Source organism: Anser anser (genome assembly GCF_964211835.1).
Source record: "Anser anser genome assembly, chromosome: Z".
NCBI classification, from domain to species: Eukaryota; Metazoa; Chordata; class Aves; order Anseriformes; family Anatidae; genus Anser; species Anser anser.
The window spans coordinates 85,753,198-85,779,393 of NC_139723.1; the positions used below are offsets into that span (position 1 = coordinate 85,753,198).

The following is a 26,196-nucleotide window of genomic DNA, read 5'->3' on the forward strand; positions in this document are numbered from 1 at the left end:
GAATTACTCTCTGAATAGCGCTCATTTTACCATCCCATTTCAACAAATGAGCTTGCAAGAGCAGAATGAACTGAACTGGTGTGGGCAATCTAGCCTCACAGCTCCTTCAAGCTCACAGTTCACCAGTTAACCGGGCTCTACCTCCATCTCTTCCGCTCCTTCAGCAGCTGCTTCTCTCAATCCACTTCAGCCAAGGCAGCTGAAGCTCAGCAGCTCACAGGGATTCACTTTTGCTCCTGTATGCATGCAGAGCAGGAAGAAACACATGGCAGCATGCCATGAGATCTTTACCGGACTGCTGACCACCATGGGTGGACACGGATGCCCTGCAAAGGCACCAACAGCTTTGTTTTGTAGCCCTTTGAACTACTGCAGATCCAGAAGATGAGGCTAGCCTCCTTACACCTATAATCATGCAATTAAAAAAAAAAAAAACAAACAACTAAAAAGATAAAACAGCCCCATGGTGTCCATTAAAGTGACAAAAGAGAAAAACACAGAACTTCTCATTTTTCTAAGCCACTGCTAAGTCAATGACTCCTAGAAAACAGCAGCAAGGCAAATGAGGAAGGACGTGGATAGAGAAAATTGGTGCGTAGTCCTGCTTCCCTCCTAATCAGCACTGGTCAGTACGAGCTGCGTACTCCCCGCCATAGGACATGCAAAGTGCTAGGCACCTGCTCATGGTCCTGTTAGCAACTCATGAGCGTGAAGATGTGACTTGAAACCTTCAGACTGTTGAAGTCAACAGTGAAACTCTCCAGTGACACCACTCTTTTTCTCATTGATCTCTGAAGTGTTAGGATATGGCAATGAATGTTTTAGGGACTAGGAAGAGAACAAGGTCGAAGTTTTCCATTTATTCTCAATCTATAAAGAAAAGTTTTATACGGTACTCTCTCCAAGTTGAAAGCACGATTATTATTTTCTGTTGGACGACATTTTGGCCCATTTACAGTAAGAAACTGATATTACATGAGAAACACTTTAAAGATCAGAGATTCAAAAGCTTGCTAATGCATATTTTCCTATGCTGACGCTGCAATGATGTTTATATTACTCTTCAATGGGGAGGTGTCAGAAAAGCCTTAATATGTTTTTAACTGTGTGCCAGGCAGACAAGCAAAATTAAATAGCTTTTTTTTTTTCTTGTTCTAGTCAACAATGCCAGAAGTTACTGTTTATTTTTCTCCACCTCCATGGAAGAATTTATAACCACTGAAGTAAACTAAAGTTACTTAAAGTTAAAAAGCTGTTTTTAATTCCAAAGTTGACTGACAGCTGCTACGTAAAAGCAAACCTAAGTTGTTTGGGTTCTCAGGAGCATTCACGTTTGAAAATTGAGTTTTCTGGAGCCCTTTGATCGGTGGGTATTTTCAGTCCCTTCCCCATAATGCTATAAAAATAATTTTAAAAAATGTGATACTGTATTTAATTTTCACATTCAGCAGACACCTGGGGAGAGGTGGAGAGCACATCCCCTTTTCAAATAGCCTTGAGAGTAACATATAAATACGGTATCAGTTACAGCGTTAGCTAACTCTCTTTGGGAGTGCCAAACAGAGGTTGTGTATGCCACAGTACACACCACTGTTGTTAGACCTGGCAATATTCAAACAGATAATATACTCAGCTGTAACTAAGACCTTATGTGCAAAAGGACTTGTCTTACACCACACCAAAGACAACCAAATCTTGACACATATGACATTCAAAATCCATGCAAACACCTACTGGAACGGTAACGGTATGAAGAATTCTGTTTGGTTTTTTACTTAAATTTTTTAAAACAAACTTTTAAAAATAAGTAAATATGCTTTGTAAGTGACTCACCAACACTACCAGACTATGCCAACATTTCAAATATCTTGAGTCGAGCAATATGAAATTCCATGGCTTTTTATAAATCAAAAGTTAAACTACATTTCAAAGGACTGCAGTATAATTTATTTCACTTTCCCTAAAGCTTCCAAATTACTGGATTTCTTCTATCTTTTGTGAGGGATTCTTCTGAAGTTTTGTTAGTATTCAATCCAAGTCATCAACTGTATTTGCATTATATATAGCTACAAAAAAGTTTCTCCAAAGACTGCTGAAATATACTTTTAATCATGGAACAAAAGGAGTCAACAGATTTCAAAGACTTCGAATCCACTGATGCTAAAGCTACTTTACTTTGGCCTTTGGCTTCTTCAATGTTAAAAAAAAAAAAAAGTAACCAGACATATAAACAGAAGTTTAAACAAGCATAAGGGACATAATTTTGTTGAAAACTATCAGTGGTATTCACTGCAAAATTTGTTACCATGTTATATGTTCTAACTAGCTACTCGAGTCTATCTCCTACGAAGGAAACATTTCTGCGGATTATCATATTAATGTTTAAAACTGACCGTGGCACTTATTTCTGAACTATAATCCCAAAGATCTGTGTTTCGTTTCCCCTCTGGGATGACACAGTTAAGAGCCTGACTGCTGCTGTTTCTTTCTTTCTTTCTCCAAGTTTTAGAAATGCGCAGTCAGGAGTTCCCATATGCTGAATTATGTCAGCGTGTATCTAACTTTAAGCACTATACTAGACAGGTTTTTCAATAGTATTTTTCCACATATTTAAGTTAGATCTTGCCTACACACAAGTTTGCACCATTTAATTAAACAGATTTAAATGATATAAACTCCTGCCTGGACATACTTATTATAAAGTGGTGTCATTGGGTTTAGTTTCAACTCATTCTCAACAATTTAAGCAGCTGGGCTTACATTAATAGAAGAGCACCTGCGTAAGGGTTTGCCCTTGTTCAGACAGACAGGTTGTTAATCCCAGTTTAAGATTAGCCAGAGTCAGCTGAGTGCAGACATGTCTGACTTGCATGCTCACAGCTTCAATGATAAGTTATTTTCTGACCACAAGGCCCATAAAAACTTTCTAGATCATTTTTCCTGGAATCTTGATTACCCAAAATCGTATTTCGCAATGGATGTGGAGTATATTCTTCTCCACCCGAGGTCTCTGAGAATCTAACCTCTAAAATGAATGCCTTCAAAAGACACATGAATTATTGTTCATCACTTACAGGTCAGCTCACGGAAGCAGCGAAGTTTGACATCTTAATTGAGGGTATAAGTTGCCAGAAGGAAATATGCCATCTGTAAATATTATTCTTAGCATATGTTTGGCGTTTTGGAAAAGCCCAAAAAGCACTTTGTTTAAAAGTTTCTTACACTTCTCTTACTAATCCGATCTTCTTCAGGCTAAGGGTTAACAGCAGTCGAGGGTCAGCAAAGGGAAGTCTGCATTATAGATGCCTGCCTAATGTCAGTCCTAAGGATGTGTTAGACACAATCGGCTTCCACTATAATAAGATCTTTGACCTTCAGTAAGAAAAACATAAATATCAGAAAGAATTTGATGGAGAATTTATTTTTTAAGGAAGTTTTCTGTCTCTCTTGGTTAGTACTGTGCCCTAGAGCTCTGAACAGGAGTTGCTGGTCTCCTTAACTCCCTCCTCTGTCCCTACCTCTTTACAGTATCATACAGAATTAGTTTGTGCATTCTTCTCTCTATCTAAAACCCACAGTAGTGAAGTACTCTTCCAGCAGTAAAACAAATGCAAGAAAGCTGTGCATAGCTTAAGAATTACAGATCTGCCACAAGGTTTACTTTAGATCATTAAAAACCACTGTTTCTGGACTCTAAAGCCCACATCTTGCTGTGGCCAAATAATCACTGGGGACTTAGGACATCAGGACTCCGGAAGCAAAAGTGCTGCAGCTATCACCAGGAGCAAGTGTAATGGAAGACGGGGCAATGGGTGATCTCTCACTTTAGGCAGCATGCGTACATAATTTTCTTTGTAATGTGGGACACTGTTGCAAGTGCTACCCATGTTCTGCCACTCTGCGCAGCGTGACAATACAAGTGACTGCACATGACATCTCCTCTCTCCTAACTGCACCCCGGCCTTTCCAGAGAGAGCTCGGCAGCCAAACCAGAGACTGTCGAGGCTCCCTCAGTGCTGGCAAGTTCAATACACGCTTTCTTTTACAGGTACACCTTCTTTCCATAGGTGCAAGCACTTGGCACGCCCCCTCGACCAGCTGGCTCCGCAGAGATGCGTCCCAGAAGCGGCACTGCCGTGGCCATGCAGAGCATGCCCCACGTGCTCAGCACCACGCTTGCTCATGCCCGGCACGGGAGGCAGCTTGCGGGAAGGCCCTGCACAGCCAGCGGCAGCTGAGCGGGCCCAGATTGCTGCACAGCTTCTCTACCAGCTGAGGAGCAATGCCTGAGTCCTGGCCAAGCCCCTTTGCTCTAGACAGCCAATTCAAGTGAAAAGCACAACAGCATTTGAAGCAAAGGGTTTTATCTGTGGCCAGGAGTTGGGTTAGGAACAGAACTCAGCTTTACAGCAAAGACCAGCCATACAAATTCACAGACAGGAGCTAGATGCACGCATTCGCTGCCACCTCCATCAACAACCATGTTATGACATTTTTGGTAGCAGAATTTTTGATGTTGGCGCAGCTTCCCCAGGAGCTGGGTGATATGCCAAGGATACAAAGCTGTGCCGGCCTGGCTCTGACAGGCAGTACCTACCGGCAATCCCATGACAATTTACTGCTTTCCCCTGCTCTCTGGTGCCTTGATGATTAGGGGCTTTTTCCTATGAAACAAATGGAAGTTGAAGGAGTTGGAAGTACATTGCTAACAGAAGGGGAAACCTATGAGAAGTGCTTTTAACACCTAATGCAAAGCTTGTTCTGTCAAGAGATTGAAGGCTTTTACCTCTGCTCCTTTTGCATATTCTGTGAAATTTTAATGCCTGTGAAACTAGAATGCACTTCAATAAATATTAAATTTTGTACCATACCAAAAGGGTGCAAGCTGATAGCATAATGGCATGTCTGCATAACACATCAAGAACATATGACAGAACGCACACCGATGACAAAAATACTAATTGACACAGTGAGAAAAGGAGCAGGGCAGCTCAGAATACGTTCGTGAAAATGAAGTCTCTGCTTTAAGTGGCTTAGCTAATGGGAAGTTTTCTTTTATAAAACCTTAACTGTGGCCTCCCAAGTGTGATCATTCCATGAACCCAAATGTCAGCTTCCAGTCTACAGCTGGCATTCGAAACAAGTTTTCCCACTTATTGCAGAAGACTATCAGCTGGCTAACTCCCCTTGAAATCCTGAGATAACTCGCAGGCTCCAAACACAGTGTTGCTTCTCTCACTCTCCGACTCCTGAAAGCGCAGATAGTTCACCAAAGGGAAGAAAGGCAGCCTGAGAACTTTAAAAAATAAAAATAAAGAATGAGGCCAATTTTCACCTATCACTATGATCTCTAAATTGCCTTTAATAAGCTTCTGCAATAAAACAGGGAGCCTGGATTGTGGGCTGCTCGTCTGCGAAGGAGACAGCTCTATCTCCAAACCATGGCTTCTGCCTCAGTCACGGGCATATTAACTTCATTTATCTCCTCCCACAGACCGAAGGAGAAATAACTAGCTCTTGATTTCAGCACCTGCCCTTTATCTCTCTGTTTATGCAGAAGTCTTCTAAAAGGCTAATTACTCAGCTTGGACTTTCCCTGCCTTCCACAGCACATGGCTAAAAGCATACGCTTAAAATAATGTTAATTATATTGTTTGTATTCAGTGGCAGTCAGGCTGCTCCAGAACTGTAAGGAAAATATGAGTTGGATCTTCCATTTCCCAACAATTATTTCCCAGGAAAAGGCATCTTTCCTCATGCATATACCTACATACATGCCCTACTGCTAACACACATGCTCACTTTGCATCACACGCTACTTCCCACAGTGAAAGGGAGCAGGAGTACGAGGGTGTGCTACAAAGCTGATAAGCTCCATTATGCAGATCAGAATCATGGCTCTAAGTGCTGTTATTTTTAGTTTACCTTTATTCATGTTTGAACTATGGTCTAAGCAACAGATTCAAGATCTGAATACATATAACGCCTCTTGAATGCTCATTTCCTCAACAAAGGCCAAGATAAGCAACTTGAAAACATTCGCTATATTTATCTGTGCATACATTACGTACTCATACATAAGGAAAAACACCATTGTTTTGTTGAGCTGCAGAGAAGCAAGTGAGTAAAAGCGCTGCTTCATTCCTCATTTTTCCAAATCTCAACTTGTGTTTATTAAACCACCTCCCTTAAAGAGTTGAAGATGGCAATTTCTAGGAGGTAGGTGTAGTATCTCTGCAGGGACTACTCTACTTTAGAGCACTTGAGTGTATCATGGTAAAAGCAGGGAGGGCTTGAAAATTAATCAGTAATTAACTGAAAAGCTAATCCAAAAATTCTCAGGATTAAGCTCCACAGCTTTGCACGTTGTAATTACATGTAGGTCATGTCAACCGAGATGCGACAGACCCATAATTCCTCCACACATTGTCCAAGCTGTCCAGGCACAAGCCAACTCCTCTCCAGAAGCCACTTCTGTCAATTGGCTGTGTCCAAGCTAGTATGTGCTAGAAAAACGTCCTTTCAGCAGGCAGTATTAGTTGCTCTGTGCAGCTATACAGCTTCCAGATGGGAGGCTCATCATACAGATGGGAGCTCAGTGTTGTGAACAGCCACTGAGCCTATTGTGCAGGCAGAGCAAATGTGGGTAGGGCTGCTCCCACCCATCCAGACATGCCCAGAGAGTGTCATTAAAGGCATGAGGATTAAAGCTTTCTCCTTTATTTAGCTGCTGAAATTCCTCAGAGTTGCCAACATTATTGTGTAACTATATCTTTAGTCTGATCTTAATATGATTTTGTCAAGCTTTAGAATAGCTTCCCCTGGAAACCTCAGAAACTAGAGGAGGAAGGCCTGAAAAACAGCGAGACTTGTGAGACCCCTATGAGAGAAGTATAAGGGCAGATGGTATGAAGACTTACAACGTGATTTCTGTAGGAGGAAATTGTGTGCTACTCGCAATTACTGTCTTTGCAAAGAAAGGGAGTTATGAGCATCTACAAATTAATGCATGCAGTTGTGAATGCTAAGGTCAGTGTCACCAGCTTCCTCCATGCAGAAAAGTAACCTGCTATGACCAAACTTTTGCTTAGCAAAGGGATTAAATGGATTTTTTTTTGAAATAAAATAAATCCAGTAGGTGCAAGTGGCCAGTGTAGAAGAATTGTGTCTCCGTATCTGTTCACTTGGTAACCCTGCCCCAAAACTAAAGTCCTTTGAAGCAGAGGTAAGCATTCTAAGTCACACTATAACCATCCTTAAAATAGGAAGCCCTGTACTGCTTGGTAAGGACTTACAGAGCTTAGTAGTTGCCAAAAATTTTTCATTTGTTGACTTAAGTGGCACTATAAACATGTCATTTTGAACACTTTATCATTAATGCATAAAAATGTAAGCTTGACAGGATTTCACTCCTGAAACAACACTTCTTTAAATTGTGGCCCAACATGCAAGCCAATCTGGCACACTAAGTAAGTGATAAAACCTTCAATTTTTGTAAGTAACAAACTTATTTAGCAATGGCTCTATGTCAATAATCACTGTAGTCTTGTAACAGAAGAGCTTTTAATTGCCTACACATAAGACTATGTTGTCACCAAAAAAAAAAAAAAAGCAGCTCACAGAAAGGAAGTGCAAAGGGTCCAGTGTTTCCCTGCAGCCTGGTTTTGCACACATTGCTACTGACTAGTCACAGCACCATAACGCAGCAAGGGCACAACCTGAAGGGCTACGACAGGATTTGGATCCAACAACTCCTTTGCTGCTGTTGAGGCTATTCCTGTACTGCAGCTCAGGGCTCTGACTAGAGACCACTTTCTCCTGAAGTAATTCAGTCTGGTTGACTTGCTACATGCGCCATCTCAGGGACACTGGGAACTGTAGGAAATACATTAGTATATGCAGCCAGCTAGACAATTCCCACTGGGTGTTTTAAAATTACCAGGGTATAAATAAATTACCATCCGTCGCCAGTGGCTGTGTGTACTCAGTATGCCTTATCAGATGATATTTTCCTGAAGTTACTACAAAAGAAATGGGTCTCAAGAAGAAGCTCCTGCTCTCTTATCATGGAGTAAGAACAAAAATGGTTCTGCATTAAGTATTTAAAATACACTTGGCACAGTGGAGAAGCAAAAATTGTGGTGGATGTAAAAAAAAACCCACCACAGAGCTCCCATTTATGTACATACTTACACAGATTTCGTTATTGCAGTATTTAAACATCACACAGCCATTAATGGATTTTAGCCTCACAGAACCTGTCAAGTTGGTAAATCCCTTGTGAGGTTTGAGATTCTCAAAAGAGAACTGAGGGGTCTGCTCAGGATTATATAGAAAGCTCTCAACCATGTTGACCAGACTTGCAGTTCCTGAACTGATTTTCACTAGGTTGGTTTATTCTTAATCCAAGACTAAAGCCACAGAAATTTATCTTTGTAACATGTTATGTAGACCCAAACGGAGATGCAGAACTCTAGAGAAAGAAGAATGCACTAACAAGAAAATGAGAACAACAAAAGTCTGGTTACATCTTAATAATACACAGAGAGGTGCATCTTAGAGAGACCATGAAGAAAAGCTTAGCCTTAGCAGATTTTAATTCCTCCACTTTTCAATTTAATAACTATTCAAGAAAATTCACCCAAACATTTAGTACAAATTAGGAATTTAAATGAAAACATATACATATTGCAATCCAAAAAGTAATCCCCTTATCAGCCGCTACTGATAGGAGAAATGATGTTTTGACGTTACAGATATAAAGCGTATGTATGTAATTGATTGAACAGTACACTTTAATTGACGAGGTCTCGAGCACTTACTCTTAGCCTGTCTTTGGGCAAAGCAAGAGCTCCCTGCTTGATGATTTCCAGAACCCGCTCCACTGACAGTTCAGCTCCAGCTTGCTCTAATCGGGAGCTAAAAAAGCTGATCACCTGGAATGAAAAATCAGAGCACATAAACAAATAGAAAAGATCTTTGTATCAATTGACACATGAAGCTTTCATCTTCTTTCCCTGGATAAATGTATCTGTACTTTTTAAAGAATAAGCATGTCATGGCTTGTGTCACAATTAGGAAAACTTTGTTAATGGCAAATTAGCATAATTATCAGTATTCTCTTGCCCTGTTTTTAATGTGTGGATGAATTTACAATTTAACACATAGAGCGAATTAATAAATTAAGATTTTCAAGTACTGCACACTGAAACATGGCTTATAATCTTATCCTTCTCAGGCACATCAGGATTTTCAGGGCATTCTTGTCCACTTTTTGTAGTTTGGGCCAGAAATTTAGTTTAGTTTTCAAGTCTTAAAGTAAAATCCTTTTATTTTCCATGACTCCCAAACTGGGGGCTCTAAGACAACCATTAAATACCTCAATACAACTACAAGAGTCTACATGACTTGCCCGGTAGTTTTATAGCATCCAAAGCCACAGTGACTTGAAGAAAAAAAAACAAAACACAAAAAGACCTCCTCTTCCCCCCAAATTAACCACCCGAAGTCCCTCATGAACCTCCCCCATCACAAATCCCAGGCCCAAGGACCTGTACGCTCCCTCTCAATGCTCTCATCCTCCCTGGTGAGGCCAAGATGATTTTCACCATATTTCCACTCCAACCCCCCTTTCTGTGACCCAGCTGGTCCTTGTTAGATAGAACACAGTTAGGTCAGGCTTTAACTTTTATCCCTCTCCAAGCTCAGTAGGTTTCACCAGCAGCAGACATTCCACCGGCAGTTCTCCATGTGGGACATCAGAAAACCTCCATTTCTACAGCTCCTTTCATCCAAAAAGAGCACACTTTGCAAGCCCCATCCCTTCTCCCAGAGGAACTCCTCAGTCACGCAGGGGAACTGAAGCTCAGAACAGCAAGAAAAAGATATGGGGCAAAACTTCCAACGCCTACTTAGAGTCCTTTGAAAGCACCACAAGGTAGTCAGAGGTACTTCACCGAGCTCGTGCACATGTGAGCACCCGGATGCCCCTTGGCTGGGGCCATGCACGGTTTTCACTCACTGCTGGTAGGTTGCCCGACTTCTCATACGCGTTGGACACACTCTTCTCTGCAAAGTGGCAATGTTCGCTTGTGGCTGAATTGTGACCCTCCAGCGCATCGAGTAATCTTTGTTAATTCTCCCAAGTAGAAGGAGGAAGAGTGTATTATGCTACAAAATCTCTGCTGAGCTCTCTTTGTTCTGTAGTGAGACACAGCTGGAGCCAGAAACCATTACCCTAATTATGCCTCCCAGCTCAGCTGCTGTTAATAAAACAAAGACAGCTGATGGCTTGGTTTCTTTGGGATTCAAATTTGTTGTTCCTCTCCTGTGATCCTCGAAACTCTAGTCCTTGTTTTGAGCAGGTAGATTTGCTGGATCTCAAAACAATTTTCTCTAGAAATTGTGAAGCACCAACCAAGTGGGATACAGAGATGACAGTTGCTGCAAGCTGCTTTTTGGGTGGGTATATATATCTATAAAAACGTATTTTTTTGGTTTTGATTCTGTTTTATTTCACTCAACAGAAGCGTGGAAATCAGTCAAGGGAAATTTTAGGTTTAACCTTCTGTATGGCTGTTACAATTATCTCCGTACTTGAATAAGAGGGGAGAATTTCACTGCCTCTGGCAGAAGTAGCAGGCAGGTTTTACATTCTAACAGATAAGGACTGACTGCAGCACTGGGATCTCTGATCCTTGGAAAACAAAAAATGGAATAGGAAGATGTGCTGAGTTTTTAAGTGAAGGAGCTGGAGGGAGGAACCAGAAATTACACAGGAAAACGGCAAGAAACAGCTTGCACAAAGAGCAGGAGGACCTCAGAGGCAGGCTGACATGGTTTTGGCATAGAGTCTGGGACAAATTGCTGGTAGAGGATACACAGCTCCTATAGAAACAAGAAAGTTGCCCACAAACTTCGAAAGAAAAAACACCTTCCTGCATTTCAACACTTGTCTGTTGTCAGTAATCACGGGTGAAACCTATCCTTGCCCAGGGCAAGCTCATGCAGAGAATACATCTCACTAGTGCTCCTTGCTAGCTCAAGTTCTTCTAAACCACAACAAAAGCAAAACTTAATATTGGGCTTTTAATCAAAAGGATAAAATACTATCATAAAGCATACACACAAAAACCAAATGAAGCTTGCAGATACTATGTGAATCCTGGCATTTCCTATTTTGGAAAGACAAACGCTCCAATCTGAACATGTTTTTAAAAGTTTTTTTTATATTTATGTGGTAAAGGTACTAATCTTGGTTGAGTTATATTCCACAAAGAACAAAAGTGAGATACGCTTCCAATATTTACAGGGCATGTCAGCATTTCAAGGAATTTTGAATCGCTATTTTTGGTATGTAGTTGAAGACTAAAATTAAAAATATCCACTTAAATAATAATACATATCTCTAAGTGTTATTTGTCTTTCTACTTCAGACAAAATGGAACTGGAGTAATTCTCTTTGTAACACTGATAGTAGAGTACTCCTATGAGATACTGGTTACAAGGAAAAAAAAAACAACACAAAATGAGATGAATTATACAGAAGACATACAAGAAGAGGCATTTGCTTATTATCATTATTATTATTAGCAATAAAATCAAAAAGCATCCAGCATGACCTCCCTACCTCCTGAGCTCCCATCTCTGTCCCTGAAGGTCAAACACTTTACCTACTTATCTGCCCAAATACAAAAGATGAAAATGAAAGCTTAACATAATGTCAAGGAAAAGTAGCCTTTTCCTTTGAAGGAGCTTTAATTATTTTCCCCACATAAGTAACAGAGCTGCATTTAAAATAATCTTGAAAATGAACAGATTTCAATTCCGTGTCCACTTAAAAAGAAAACAAACTAGAAAAAGTAAATTGTCTGGATAGTATTAAATGAGTTTCAAGTTTTAGCACATGTTTTAAAACCTAATGCTGAGCACATTATTCTAAAGTATAGAAAAAAGCAGGTCTCAACACAGATGAAAACTAGACAGAGATGTACACATCATTTTTTTTTTTCTTATCATACCTATTTTTGATATTCTGAAAGTTATCCTCTCACTGATCACTTGGGTAACTGGTCTATGAAAGCTGAAAATAACTGCAAGCCCTGCAACACAAAGGTTAACAAGACCCTGTGAATTATCTGGATCCAAGTCATGACGTGTGAAAGGCCCTCTCCATGCAAGGAACACAACCCTTTTTAAAAACCTCTCTCCAAGCTGGCTTCCATATTAACAGAGATTAAAAGGCATGTTTAATCCTGGATTAAACAACCCCTCATCAGGAATGTATTATCAGTGTCCAGATAAAACTGTGTATCTGGAGGGTGCAGTGCTTTGCCCTATCCAGAGCACCTAATTCTGGTTGTGCAACGTGCATGCAGCTGCACGGCTTGGTTGCCATCAGCTTGGGGATTTCTTGAGCAGTATAGACAGCAGCACAAGTTCTGGTGGCATAATGTACTCAAGACCTCTAAACAAAAACCGTTTTCTATAGTGATTTCCGAAATTGTTTTTCGTAAAGCATTTCCATTTAAGAGGTCAGTTTTTCCTGAGACTCATCTTTAGTCCTTTTGTTTTGTAAACCATAAATTTACAACATATTTCCAGAGATTAAAAATGCTACAAAAAAAGTTAAAATGATTTAGAAAGATTTAAGAGAGGCATTTTAGGTTTTGGAGATTTGTTTTTGGATTATGAGGAAATAACCACAGGGTCTGTAACTTTGTCCACCTATTGTTTTCAATATAACTGACAGTCTGAGGTAAAGAAATATGTATTTATATTTACTATAGCATGCACCAAGCAGCACAGCTATCAAGGACAAGATTCTCCACTTGGATTCTTTCAGTGTAAACTGAAGTGCTGCGAGGCCCCAAACCCATTCACATGCAGTACTGCTGCCTAACTAACACTACAACTCTTCACTTTCTCCTGCAGCTAAAAATAACAGTGCAATTCACTGTTGCCTCCTCTGCCCACAATTTTCAAGGTTAGCTCTGCAAGAGAGAGAAACAACTTAGCAGCAAATGAAAAAGGTTGGATTCCTTTTCCATTATTTTTCTTTTTTTTTCTTCTGTGTGATGAGAAGAGAAAGATACATTTTGACATTTGCTATTTATCATTTCCAGCCTTGTTCACCACTGATAGAGTAACACACTATTCACAGAGCACCCAAAGGAGAAGAAAAGGAGAAAACAAACCTCTTGTTACAAAGTACCACAGGATTAGCACTTCATCTGAGTAGCTTCCTAAGGAAAACATAAATCACAGCTATGTTCAGTAGCCGACAGTCATCCTCTGTCCTGGAGGGAAAGCAAAGCAAAACAACCCTCCCTGGAGCCACCTTGTTTAAGAATGGACGCAACTGCTCCAGGTAGTTCAGTAGCAGGAGAAATGCAAAAGGTTTATCAGCAAACTTGAAGTACTGAAAAGGTTTTCAGCTTCTTCTTGAAACTACGAGTACATTCAAAGATGTGAACTTTTCAAGGTGCTCAGCTTCCATTTCCTCACTCCTGGCAAAGAAAATGGGTAGGAGTGGGGAGAAGGGAAAAAAAAAACACTGAAAGTTTTTAGCCAGGCTCTAGTAATTAGCAGGATCAAGGTTTTTATACAGGCTTTTTAAGGAAAACCATGAAAAATTAGTTCTCATGCTCGCTGCAAGTCCTGCAGGTCTTGAAATAGAAGTTGCTATGCCAGAGCCAAGCCAGCTCAACTAATTTTAAAATCTAGCAGGGAAATGTCTTTGGAGAATTAAATTCCTAGTAGGAAATTGCATCAATCTGATCCTTTGCATCACTAAGCCATTGCTCCCGACCTCCTGATTTCTATCAGGCTATTTTGCAAACAAAATTCTAGCAGCTCTTAGATAAGCCTGTTCAACCACACGATATCTATCAGTAGCTCACAGAAGACTTAGGAAGAATGAAAGTAATAAAAGCCAATGAGTTCTTATGATGGTCATGAACCAAACCCATCTTTAGAAATCACTAGTGAAGAGTCTTCACCAAATTCCTGGCACATGTGAGTCTGCTGACCAAATTATAGACCACCTTGGAAACAGAGGCAAAGAGAGAGCTCACAGCTGAAACATTTCTGCAGTAGGCCAGAACAGGAACCATGGCATTCCTCTTTGTTCATCATCCAGAGGAAGAATATCCCATTTAGCTAAACAAGATGCACAATATCCCATTAAGATGACTTTCTAAAATGAAAAGTAAATTAATGGGAAACAGAAGGTATTTTGATTTCAGTTTCTTCTGTACAGCATTAACTGTTCCCATATGTTCCCAATCAGCTGGCAATGGTGATTTTTAGCTTATTTATAAAAACCCAGCGGTAGATAGTATAATACAGTTTTCAATAAAATAATGTTCTATACGCTGATGACCCCTTAAACATTCATCTGTTTTTTGCCTCAGCTATGAAGCTCACAGAGGTTACTTGTTATCTCCAGGATTACCTTTGCAGAGCAAACTGAACAGTCCAAACCCTGAGGCAAAGTCCTGAGCTACCGTGCCAAAGTCTGCACAGAGTTAATCTGGGCAATTGCCACTCTGCTCTGAGCAGCTGGTCGAGCTGCAAAGCCGTGCTCGGATTCACATGTGCCTACAGGCACTTCTGCCCTGTCTCCTGGCCCAGTGTTACCAGTCAAATGCTGGTCGATCTGGAGGTCTCCAGTGTTGAAGTCCCTGGAAATCTACCACAGTGCTTCATTATTATAAACACTAGAAAGTCTTTCCTTACGCCTACCTGCGAATCTTCTCTGTCACAATTTACACGAGTCGCTTGCCCTACATGCCACTGGTACATACAACAGGTTATTCCCTTTCTCTTCACAGTTGTGTTTTACTTGAACAATATCAGGTTTAGTCTTCTTTTGGGCTAATCAGCACCTGTTCTATTTGTCCTCAGAAGTCCTGTTTTCTACAGCTCTTGTTTCTCCCTAGAATTTCTTCCATGGTGCCTAAACCCAGAGTAATCCAGCTAGCACATCACTAGCATGAGCAGGCTGAGAGGACACCTCTGGGCTATAATCCCTTTGCATACCCACACAGGACTGCAGCAGATGCCTCTTTCTATTTGAGCAGTAAACCACAAGTTACTTGTTTTCTCAATACGTTTTCCAACTCTTTTTTTTTTTTTTTTTTAGCATTTTTACCTCTTCCGTGCTTCCTATTTTGGTTTAAAAACAGTAACTATTGAAGTCAAGATATGTCATTCTTATTTTATACATTCATGACATGGCAACCTAGCAACGGTTTTACTGTCCAAAAATCATTACAGATTGTTCATATGCTGTATTTTGGTCAGCTTTCTTCAACACGGAGCACTACCACGCTGTCTAGCAGTATTTCTGTTCCAAATACAAATCTGGAGTACAGCTTAGGACAAGAAAATCTTACACCCTATGTAAGAAGGATGTTGCTGAAGCACTGGGGGACATCACAGCGACACAGAGCAGAACATACACCTGCTCACATGGACCCCTAGTGGCATCTGGTGATGGAAATTGCACTTCCACGGTAGGGTGGGTGGACATAATCCAAGTGTAGTTCCCTGTGCAAAAGAACCCATGGATGGAACCAGTACGCAGCACAGACCCCGCAGACAGGCTCTAGGGGGGTGGGAAAGGTAACTTCTCCTCTCCCCATCCCATGACTAAAAGCTGCAGCTCTTGCCATTTACACCTACCATCTACACACTTTGGGCCACACATGCAGGGTGGCAACTTCACTGCTATACAATGAGCACGGCAGCATCAAACCCAGTAAAAGTTCCCTGGTGTACAGGAAGGTGGTGGATTCACTCTCTGAATAACCATCCCAGGCCACACAAGAAACCTGGCTAGCTCACCATGTTGTCTGTAAGAGTTGGCTGGGATGGATGTTAAAATAAAAAGAATATCAGCAGGTCAAGAAGAGGGAGATCCTTCCCATGAATACAGCCTCCTAGCTTCCAACAACATACGTTTTAGGAATTTCTTGAACCAGGAGCACATTTCCATTTCATGTGATCTCACCATCCTGTGTGGCCATGACAACAGAGCTCTCACCTCCATCACTGCAGAGAAATGCTGGAACAAAGTTTGGGAGCCAGCATCTCATTTTGGTTCTTCTCAAATACTGCCCACGTGGTACCAGCAAGCTTCCCCACGTGTACAGCAAGGCTAACACGCTTCGCCAGTCTTTCAAGTGGTAGAAACACCAGTAAAAAATTTTTGGCTTTAGCACACAAGACAAAGGTTTGTTCTATACAGGATGGTAGTACTGCGGATATCATGTATGAACTGGAGGATGTGGCAGGCTGGAAGAGGAGTCAGCTGAATCTAATATTTTATTCAGATCTGCAAGCCTGACAGCTCTCACCACTTGCCAGCTGGTGACAGGTACATTTAAAAAAAATAATCTTTTTTTGACATCCTCGCTTCTCTAACAAAGGAGCTATTTAAAAATTCAACATGCTCCCTTGGAAAGCTTTAAATAGTTTCAGAATGTAACTGGCATTATGCTGTAACCCAATATTACATACTTTTGGGGACGAACTGTTTAAATCGTTGAGGAAAACCTACATTTAACTGTTACAAGGGAAAGGACATGCTGCTTTCTGTGGGAGGCAAGGAGCTGTCAGGCACAGGGACCTGCCAACCACTAGTTTTCCTGGTTCTGGACATGCAAACACAGAAGGTCCCTATCTCAGTCAGGAATGAAGAGCATAGGTATCATGACTGCACCCAGTTCTGCTTTAAACAACCTGGAGACAACTTGTCCTGATCATCCAGGCAGTATCATGCTGCCTGTACTCTGCAGCTGCCAAAAGTTTGGAGAGTTTTGAGCTCTGAAACCTCTGCTCTCCGAACTCTTGCATGACCAGAAAATATGAAGTGAGAACAGAAGAGGAAGGGTTAGGTACAGAACAGGGTTTCAGTTCTACATTTTTGTCAAGAGTAAAAATTACTTTCCTTTATGGATCATCAAAAATCTGTCAATCTTCTGTAATATTTTGAAGTAAAAGCAAATCAAAAAAATAACTTCTTCAGATTTTTACTCATACTGAATAAATGCTCTATTCACTGCAGCAAGAAATTTAGCACCCTGTTAGGCCTCCACTTCCAGCATTTTGCACCCAGAGGTCACAGCATGACTTCAAGCATTGCTCAGCTCTGTAAATACTGCCTAGAGGACATATAGGGGCTTCTTGCACTTTACATCTGTTATTTTCTAGCAGGAATCATTACTCAGGTCCTCAATATGAACATTAATGCCACTATCAGATGTAGCAGAAATCAGCTAACAACTAACTGTTTTCCCAAGTCAGATGCCAGTACGCAGTCCGTGGAGAGCCACACTGGTAACAGATTCTGGTCCAAGTTATTTCCTTTTGTTTTCTTCTAAAGCATTTATTTACCCAATAGGATTGCTGAGTGCTGTGGAGAGACACTTTGTAGGTGAAAGCAACATATGTTCAGATACAGGCCAGGCAATGAGGCAACTGAGTGCCCGCTCACAGCTATTTAACAAAGTCCCCCATAATCATTAATATGAATGGTGATAGGAGTAAGAGAAACGAAAATGATTTCTTGATAATGAAATCCTGCTTTTTCTCCTCCGAAAGACAGACTTATAACAAGGGGAAGTTAGGAGAAGTTGACACTGTTCTTCCTTAAAGGAAGTGAAAGATGTGTCACAGGTTGGGAATTCCTTACCAGAGGAATCTCCAAGTCCCTCTGGCTCTGTTGAATAAAGATGTTGCCCAAAATAAGTCACAGTGGAGGCCCAGAGAATAGGGGAGGGAAACTCAACATTTGAACACATTCTAAAAGAAACTGATAGAGATGAATATTTTCCACTTCTCAAAAGGATAAAGAGATCAAATAACAAAGTGTAAGCATCCTTTAAATAATAGATCACTTACCAGATCTATATTTTGCATTATGTCCTGGAAGGAAGGGTGAGTTCTAAATTGCTCGAACAGATCCCGCTTGTAAAGCAGCGCGTACACCAAGTTTGGGTTGTGATGAAGGGAATTGGTCAGGCAGGAGTTGATAATCTCTAACATCATTCGGATCACTTCCTCGATCACATTCAGGTCTTGTGTCTTTAAGAAAGGAATAAAAGGTTAGTGTGCCCTTTTCCATTGTAAAATATATTAGGTAATAAAGACAATGCATAGGCAATTATTACTAATGGAGCTATTAGCTGGTTAATGTCTCAATGGTGAACTAATCTGGCATGCCTGAATATCTGGAAAGAGATCTGTTTTCTCCTGTAATAACCAAAATCTTAAATGAATGCATTGCACTCTAGTATTCAGCCTCATAGTTTGATTTTCTCAACAGGAACCATCATCTCATCCCAAAGAGCAAATATTGTAACCAGATTTATTAAGGGTTAAAAGAACGTAAGTCTTTTCAATACTTCCTCTGCTAGGTAAAAGCAGTTCAACATCAATTTAGTTTCATACATTTTACTTTTGGTCCCTTATCAGGGGGAGGTAGGGGATAGGGAATAGGGAGAAGAAGAGAGGTGGAAACAGGAAGAAAAATCAGAAAAATAAAAAGTGGCTGTCAAAAAGGGAAGCAGCAATGACTAGGGAGGAAAATTGACTGCATCAAAACACATGGTACCTTGAATGTTTGCCTCTGTCCTGTTCTCCATACTTTGTCCCTGGCCTTTTTTTTTTTTTTTAATTCAGCATTGAAGAACACTTACAATAAATGAAAAAAGAAATCTCCTTTGCAGTGCACTAAGCCATAATGCTCAAGATAAACTTTTTCATCTTGTCAATGCCTCTGACACGTCATTCCGGATGACTACTAAACTCAAGCTCTCCAAGCTGAACAACCTGCCACCAGGTACAAGCTTGCATGCGTGTTGGCACTGCCTAACCATGGGCAGCCTGCCGGGTTTCTCTCCTCGGGCTGCACATCAGGATATGCCAGATGAGGTTGTTCAGGCTGGAGAGCTGCCCTCCCCTGGGACAGGGGGAAAAGGCAAATCTACTTTGTTCCTATCTCTAGGTCTCCCCACCACATCAAACGTCAGACTTTACAGGTCTGGCCAGAATGTGAATCATGCCAAACCGGCTTGAGCTTTTCTGCTGGGTACGAACACTGAAACCACTGGCACTTACTTTTGCCGATTACCTGCAAAGTAGTCATTTTCTGAGTTATCATAAGACACTTAAATACTTCATAATGAGGCTGTACTTGCAAGAGCATTTTGTTGGACTGTCATTCAATCTGTATCCAGCTGAGTTATTTTCTATTATAGGGTAGTGTTGTAGGAATCATCACTTGTCAGACAAATGCCACTGCTCTTACCAAGGCAGAAGAGACTACAGGAACTTGTCACTATCCTGGTTAGACTCATATAAAGAGCAAAAATCTTTGCTACCATTTTGCTCTACTTTCAATTCAAAGCAAAGGCATGTAATGACAGTTTCTTCCTGCAAGCACAGATAGGGCAGAAGGCCGCATTGTTCCCTTAACCCGCTCCTCCAGCTCTTCCACTGCACTGGGAACTGCAGAGAAGGGGAAGCCTGTTCTCATACTGCTGCTGAAACAAAGCAGCACTGCAATCCAGTTATCCCCACAGCTTGTCTTCTGCATGTACAAAGGAAATTTGGGATGACATTTTTTTCTGATTTCTTGAAGAAACAATATTTGGTGTGCACTCCAAATAAATTTTATTCTTTAACAACGATGTCTGGCTGACTGTGGAGGTCACAGATTCCTTTCTGAACATGAGGATCTCCTTTTTTTTTAATGACTTTGCCTCAACCACCGTAGCTAACAACGTTAGCAAAAACCCTTACGAACCTGATCACTGCAGCTACTTAATCTGTCAACGGGATCATATTCTTCTTTGACAGAAACAATCCTTACATTCAAAATGCAGGTGGTTCCTCTCTGGTTTTCTAGTTAGAATGCTCTGAAATAGCATCCCAGTTAGATGCTCTGAAACACATATTATTAAGAATACTGGACAAAAACTGAAATAACTGCTTCAGCTGGAATCTGGAAAAAAAAATCTAGACCTGGTTAACTCATCAGTTGAGTGATACTTGCCTATCAACTTGGACTTATTTCAGAATACGCTATATTATGGTGGCATTTTAAAAAGCTCTGAGCATTAGATTAATTCACTTCTCAATGTAGCAGGATGATCTAGTGGCTGAAATGCTATCCTAAGCCAGAGAGGGCATAACTTGTGCAGACTTCCTCTGTGATCATGCATAAATCCCACGTCCCTTTGTGCCTGCATTCCTTGCCTACAGATGGGAATAGGGGTACTTCTCAAAATCACCATGTTGGCATCAGCATGCGTATGTTAGAAGAGCAAAGTTTTTTGTCACTATGGTACAGGCACTCCACAAGCATTTGAAACCAGACATTAAACTTAAAAGAATGCTTCCACTTTAAGACTTCATTTTGGTACCTGTCAGGCAACTCAAAAAGTTGTAAGAAACTGTTGAACAGCTGTCCATCTGGTCTAAGAATACCTTACATGAGGAATGGGATTTGCTAAGAGCACCTCTTCTATCTAAAGCCTCCCAGAAACATTAGGACTCAGAATCAAGTGAGATCTCTTCAGCTACCAGGAAGAGAACAATCCACTCAACTGCTTTTCAAAAACTAAATGCTTTTAAATAAAATGTGTTCGTCTTTACACAGGGGAATATAGGTAGTTTAAGCAGAAATTGCTGTTAACTGTATTATCATCGACAAACATGTTATTTCACGAAAAGGCAGGCTGCTATTGGTGAGCTTCAAATAATTAGAAGTTACCATAGGTTATTGCTCATTAATAGTATTTAAATTTTTAAAAGCTGATGGTCAGAACCAACAGTCTGGTTTTGAGCTACTATGTTCTAGGTGAAAAATCTGGGACCCAAATGCAGCTACAGTGAAAATTTTTGCCTGTAACTCACTATACCAAAAGCAATCATGTATAAGAAGAATGAACTCCATAAAAAACAGAGACGTGGGACTGAATCCTGGTATCACTTATACTTTATCTGGAGAGCTGTACGCTCCTATAATTAGCGATTAAAGCATTTGTAAAGGCTTAGAAGTTTTCAAAACAGGAAAAAACAAGCAGAAAGCCAAGGACAGCATTTGAATGAGACAATGGAGAAATGCTGTAAGAGCTGATAAAGCGTTGCGTGCTTTTGTTGCTCTATATCAACAGTACCAAGCCACAGCACCTCTGCATCTAGACGTGGCATCAAGAAACATATAAGTAAGGTTACAAAAACATTTCGCTGTTGAAGAGAAAAAGTTTATCACGCTGCAGATTAACTTCCAGACCAGCTGAAATGCAGAACACGTATCTGCATTTGAAGACATCATCCACAGCAACCTTGTGAGAATACTGCTTTGGACTGGATTGGCTGCTACATGAAAAGAAAAGCCAGGCATTGATTTGGGGGGACAGGTAGACAAGATTCGATCTATTAAACAGCACATTTAAGTGAGAGAGTAGTTAAAAGTAATGGCATCTTCCTATTGCTTATAATTGACAAATTCAAAATGCCGTTCACATTTAAAATAATTACAGCATTCCTTTACAAAACAGTTATTGGGATAATGCCTCTATCGATAATCAGGAGTACCACTCTTCCCTGCATTTTTATGCCCACAGAAATAATTATATCATTATATATCATTAATCATTAAAAGAAATGTGAAAGGTAAAGGCTTGGTAGCAACCTTTTGAGATGGAAACCTAGCCAAAAAAGGGGAAGGGAATATAGGCACAGCACTAACATTGCTGTAGGTAATCCTAGGTAACTTTCTTATGTTTCCTCCCCAGGATAGGAATAAAATGTGGTAACTTTTTGTAAAGATTTCAATTTTCCAACAGAAACAGCTAGGCAAGAGGCCAGAAGCCTGGTCATGTTCTGGTTGCACAAGGAACAAACCAGGCAACAACAGACACAGAAGAGCCAGGTACAGCTCCGGGTAATCTGTGCCTCTCTTGTTAAAAGAAAAAGGAACAAACAAGTGATAATGCCAGAGAAAAGAAAATGGAGACAAGCTGAGAGGATGAGGAAAACATGACCAGTGCAGAAATTAGAACATTATCTGCAGAAAAAGAACTTGAGTTTGATAAATACTAAAAAGAAACACAAACTCGATGTGCAAAGCCAAGGCAACCTGAAGCTGGATGTTAAAGTTTCTGACCATCCTGAAATACCATTGCTGGGCACAGACTTCCATTGAATTTAATGATTACTTACTGCTAAAAGATACTGGAGTGCAAAAACAGTTCAAAACTACATGGCTTGTGCAACGTGATAAAGATACAAAGCAGCACAAATACGAACCCCCAAGCAGATGCTTCTAGTTAGGTTCCTTACAGGCATGTTCACCCCTAAGAAGACAAAGCACCTAAATCACTCCATCAAGGATGCAAGAGCTTGGTGTCACCAAAAACCTGCTTTGGCTATCACAGAATCACAGAATTATAGGGGTTGAAGGGACCTCCAGAGATCATTGGGTCCAACCCCCCCGGACAGGTTATAGTACCTATCTTTCAGTTTTCCATGTGAACATTCCCAGTGCTTATCCTTGTCGATTAATTTGTCATTACATTAATTTTAACATTTATAATAATGGAGAAATGGTTAAAAGTTCTGTTATGAATAAATGCAAATCTCCAGCCCCTAAATGCTAATAATTCTTAGGTGAATAAAGTAGGCCTCTCCACGTATCATCCAGGTTAGCTTTCCTTAACCATCCCTCATAACTTACACTGTGTAACTTACAGTTACTATACTATAGTCTAAAAAATAAACAAAAAAAAAAAAACAAAACAAAAAAAACCAAGGCAAAACTATTCTGCTTTGTTTTCTTCTATGCTACTTTATATGGAAAATAACAGTCATTTGAGAATCAGAATTTCAGTCACTTGTGACATTAGGAAGGGACCTATATATGCAAGGGTGGACGTGAGGCTGTCTTTCAGGATGAAGTAAGCTTTGTATTAAGTTTCAGAGAAAGGAACGCTTTTTAAGATTTCTGGTAACCCGGGGAAGCCATTTTCTCCACAATTGCAGCCTGTGAATTCAGCAGCCAGATTTTCACTTCAGCCAGCCTTCAGCTGCCACACCAGATGTACTGTCGCAGCAGAACTGATCCAAGCGCTACTGTTCCTGCTACAGCCCCGAGCCCCTCCTCAGCCCCTCGCTTGAGCCTGGGTCTCCTTTTCCCTGGGTGCAGGCTGTAAGCCGAGTGCCGCCCTGGTGCTGGGTGGTACCCTGTGTGTTTCATAGCAGGGATGCAAGCTGGATGTCGATACATTTCTCAATGACATTCCGCATTTTTGACCATTTACCCAGAAGGACAGCAAAGCTCTGTTGCAATCCAGCGAGGAAGCAGTCGCGGTACGGCAGGTCACCAGCAGGGCTGGGGCTCGCAGCCTGCTGGACGCCCCCTGCCAGCCTCAGGGTGCAGCCGTGCACACCTGAGCGGGATTAATGGTTCAACTGGCAACTGCAGGCTCACTGGAGCGACAGTTCAGCTGAATTCAAGGAAATATTTCAGCCTTGTTTTCAGGATAGACAACAAAATAATGACAACTTGCCTTAGGCTAAAAAGCACTGGCGCACAAACTTTAACCTCAACTCTTGTCCACATGTATTATAGTGTGATTAGGTATTTATTTATTACAAGCTAGGATTCACTTAAATGCAAATTTTTTTTTTCCTTTTCCCTTGTGTATATATAGTAACAGGCAATCCAATGCAAAAAATAACCGTAAAACTAATTTTACTTTGTAACTTATTTTATTTTTTAAATCAGAGATCTAACAGCATCATTTATTTTGTGGCAAGACCTTCTTAAATGCACTACACAACAATATGTATAGGGATGCAGGACACCACTTTCTACTAAAAAGTCCCACTTCTCACTGGCAGTGCACTCACATTGCATTGCAGCAATTTTCCAGCCAACTGATACTTTCAGATAAATAACTGCTATAGGTTTCTGCCTGATGAAATGGCACAACAGCCACGCTATCAGAAAGGCAGTTATACAGTTAACACAATCTGAGGAGGAAGAAACTTATCTGCCTAAGAAAACAGCACTCTAGCAGAGATGGGTAATGCAATATGCTAGACCTGCACAATGTAAATAGGGTAAAAAAAACACCCACACAAAGGAAAAAAGGAAAGGCACATCATATTGAAGTCTTAATCCAAGGAAACCTGATGAAATAAAGTGGAAATGTCACCTACAATATCAAAGAAATAGATGATGGAAACACAGGCTGACAAAAAGCCTGTACAAACACAATCCTGAATTTACTGGTTATGACAACGAATGGCTTTTAGCAAGTAGTATCTTTCTGCCAGTAAAAGGACGCCTTGACATCTGAATTCTCAAAAGTGCAAGTTTCTTTATGATGAAGCTCAATGACTTTCGTTGACAATTGCCGACACTGCAGGCCCCTCGCTGGCTGAGCGATCAGTGCACACAGTATGCAAAAGCTGCAAAGAAGCTACTTAAAGGAACTTTAGCTTGGTAATGACAGTCATGATGCTTCAAGAGTTTCCTTCCTAGCAATTCCAGAATTTGAAGCAGTGGAACTCGCTCTGACTTTACACGTTCCCAGCTAGCTCTGACTGCCCCCTCAAGGTCATCTGCTCCCTTTGCCTCTGAGCGAGCCCGATCCCTGTCCCTCAGCCCAGCGCTGGGGAGGAAGAGTCAGAGGAACGCACAGCAAGGTACGGGGACGATGCTCTGCTTACCAGGCACGGCTGTGTCACATTTGAGTTGCTGCATTTATTCGGTGGGGACCACCCACCCTGAGTTGTGGGGTTGAATGCTACCATATGGGTGAGGGAATACAGAGAGAAAAGGTGAGGATGAAGGTTGCTCAGGAGACCTTATGAAGAATGGCCTTTCTTCACTTCCGAGCCTCTTGCTGTGATACCTCAATGTAATTCTTCATATGGACTATTTTCAATGAAATTCCACTCCCCCACCCCACCCCCCCCTTTCAAAAAAAAAAGAATTAGAAAACATAAAAGCTTGTAATTGTAATCAGCTACTACCTTCATGACATGAATACAACTTTAAAGCCAATTTTGTCTACAATGGAAAAACAAGGATAGACAGACTGTATACTGAACACCTGTCAAAAAGACAAAGAACACCAAATTAACCTCAGACAGACATTCTGCCATTCTTCTTTTTCCACCAGGGACAACCAAGAAGGAAAAATTTGGTAAACTGTTCCTGATCCATCAGCTGTCTGTGTGCACACAGAAGTCTGGATGAATGGACAGCTTCAGTTCATTTTCCATCAGATTATTTCCAGCTAGCCTTATAGATGCTAAGGAGTACTTCAAGCGTTTATGTTTCTGGATATTCAGTAGTTAGCTCTTCCACACCTGTTTGTAATGCAGCTATTATAAACTCCAGTGTGATATACTCTTTTGTGTGGAATAGACAAGTTAGCACTCCAGGGAATTTCACCTTGATAACATAATTTAACAGCATCCACAATTATAATGATATAAACTTCCCTTTCCTCTTTGCAGGGGAATTTCTACAGCTAAATAGTTTCAAATAATTTACTTTATTTTTAGTTACTTTAAGAGAAGCATATGTATCTTGTTTGTATTAGCTTTGGGGAGCTTCCAAGAGAGCTGTCTGAATTTCCTGCATTTTCAGCAGAAAATAAAACCTTCAACAAAATAAACGTGCTTTGCCAAAGGAGTGGAAGCGTGGAGGGGAGAGAAGGAAGTGCATACGAAAGCTGGTCTTACATTCATTGTACACATGAATTCAAAGCCAATCGTTAAGTGACAGAAATCTTATCTTTGTCTATCTATTTTACTGGCAGATATGCAGCACAATACCCTGTCTGTTGTATGTCAAACCCAGATAACTTTTGGCCATAATGTTAACTTGTGGGAGAGTAGATATTAAGTGAAAAAACTGCAGGGCTTGTATGGAATAGAACCTCAAAAACTAACCCAGTCAACTCTGATACTGCTTAAAACTGGACGTAGGGCAGTCACACTGGAAGCAAAGTTTGTTGCCAGACACTTCGCTAAATAAGCTTACCATCCTGACACTCACTATCACTGCTTTCCTGAATAATTGAAAGAAGAGCAGATTTGCAGCACTCTCACCATTTTCTCAAGCCAGCCCATGTGTAACCTGGTAATGCAATGTTTCCCAAATAC

General features: G+C 40.8%; 1 protein-coding gene across 10 annotated transcripts in view; it reads right to left on the reverse strand.

Annotated features, from left to right (window-relative positions):
• LOC310890191 (dymeclin) overlaps positions 1 to 26,196 on the reverse strand; it is a 205,751-nt gene that overhangs the window by 23,010 nt on the left and 156,545 nt on the right. For all 10 annotated transcript variants that reach the window (XM_083818890.1, XM_083818897.1, XM_083818891.1 and 7 more), the window contains 2 exons: positions 17,908 to 18,090; positions 8,823 to 8,936 (listed from right to left, as the gene is read on the reverse strand). In XM_083818890.1, the coding sequence (XP_083675016.1) occupies positions 8,823 to 8,936; positions 17,908 to 18,090 (297 nt within the window). The remainder of the gene's footprint in view (positions 1 to 8,822; positions 8,937 to 17,907; positions 18,091 to 26,196) is intronic.